The sequence below is a fragment of the Chaetura pelagica genome, unplaced genomic scaffold (genome assembly GCF_000747805.2).
Source record: "Chaetura pelagica isolate M959 unplaced genomic scaffold, ChaPel_1.0 scaffold625, whole genome shotgun sequence".
Classification (NCBI taxonomy): Eukaryota; Metazoa; Chordata; class Aves; order Apodiformes; family Apodidae; genus Chaetura; species Chaetura pelagica.
In genome coordinates, this window is record NW_009953499.1 from 230,132 (window position 1) to 231,739 (window position 1,608).

Below are 1,608 nucleotides of genomic sequence, written 5' to 3' on the forward strand. Positions count from 1 at the left end.
GAGTCTCCATCCCTGGAGACATTCCCAGCCCTCCTGGACGTGTTCCTGTGGGATCTGCTCTGGGGGATCCTGCTCTGGCAGGGCTTGGATGGGTGATCTCCTGAGGTTCCTTCCCAACCCCAGGCATGGTGGAGGTGATTCCTGAGCGTTGTGTGCCCGTGGCCAAGAAGGAGCTGCTGTACCTGGGCACGGTGGGCTGGGCCTGCTGGCTCAGTGGCATCATCTTCATCGACCGGCGCCGCAGGGCTGATGCCATCCAGGTCATCTCCCAGACAGCCAGGACCATGAGGAGGGAAAACGTGAGTGGGGAGCCCATGGGGGGAAGATCAAGCAGGGAAGGACCCGGCAGGTCCCAGGGTGCTCTGGTGGGTTCCATGTTCTCCTCTCTCCCCACCCCCTGCAGCTCCGGGTGTTCATTTTCCCTGAAGGCACCAGGAACCAGGAGAAGTCCATGTTGCCCTTCAAACGTGGGGCTTTCCACCTGGCTGTGGAGGCCCAGGTAAGGCCATCCCACCCTGGGGCAGCAGGAGAGGGGGACCTTGGGGTCTTTTGGGGTCTGCAGTCCCCAGGGACAGGCACCCTGGGTGCTCCAGGGAGGGGATGGGGACCTGCTGAAGGGCACAGCAGGAGCTGGAGTCCCACCTGACGAAGGGGGGGTCTGCACAAGGGACATCCCTGACCCTTCATCTCCTCCAGGTTCCCATTATCCCCATCGTGTTCTCTCCCTACCGGGACTTCTTCAGCTCCAAGGATAAGAAATTCACCTCTGGTGAGTGGTGGGGAAGAAGCCCCCTTTGCTGGGAGGCAGGGCTGGTGGTGGGGAGGAGGCTTGGAGGTGTCCCTGGTGGACACAGAGGTGTGGGGAGGCAGCTGGTGGTGGGAAGGAGGTTTGGAGGTGTCCCTGGGGGACACAGAGGTGTGGGGAGGCAGCTGGTGGTGGAGGATGCTGGTGGGAAGAGCTGGTTCCTTCCTGGGGGGGTTGGTCTAACAGCATTCCTGGCCTTTCCCTCCCCTCTCCAGGGACCTGCACCATCCGAGTCCTCCCCAGGGTGGACACCAAGGGGCTGAGCCCAGAGGATGTCCCTGAGCTGACCCAGACTGTCCACCAGGCCATGGCTGATGCCCTCAACCAGATGTCCCCAAACCACCCAGGGGACCAGCACACGGAGCAGCCTCAGCTCCCCTCCAGGGCTGGCCAGGAGCTGGGCAGCCTGGACCCTGAGGAGGACACAGCTGGGACCAGAAACTAAGGAGAAGCCCTTGGGGACGTGAAGGAGGTGGCACAAGCAGAGCCTGGGCCACCCTGTCCCCTGCAGATGTGTCCAACCAGCCCTGCCACCACCTCAGCAAGGTGCAAGGGGGGGGAAGGAGAAGGTCAGGGGACCAGGCAGGGTCCTGCAGTCAGTGCAAGGTGTCCCCAGACCCCCCCAGGGGTATCTCCTGCCTGTGGGGCAGGTCCAGGGCCCAACGTGGGGCTGGGGGGCAGCAGGAGGTCCAGGTGGTCCTGCTGGAAGAGCATCCTGGCTGCTGGGAGCTGAGGGTGCAAGATTAAAGGGTCTGTCCCTGGGGGGTGCCTGGTGTCCTGTTGGGGGGGGTTGGGGGGGCTGG

At 63.6% G+C, this 1,608-nt stretch overlaps 1 protein-coding gene across 1 annotated transcript in view; it reads left to right on the forward strand.

Moving 5' to 3' along the window:
* LOC104390230 (1-acyl-sn-glycerol-3-phosphate acyltransferase alpha-like) overlaps nt 1-1,608 on the forward strand; it is a 9,728-nt gene that overhangs the window by 6,173 nt on the left and 1,947 nt on the right. The window contains exons 3-6 of the mRNA XM_009999335.1: nt 124-299; nt 404-499; nt 697-769; nt 1,021-1,190. Of these exons, the coding sequence (XP_009997637.1) occupies nt 124-299; nt 404-499; nt 697-769; nt 1,021-1,190 (515 nt within the window). The remainder of the gene's footprint in view (nt 1-123; nt 300-403; nt 500-696; nt 770-1,020; nt 1,191-1,608) is intronic.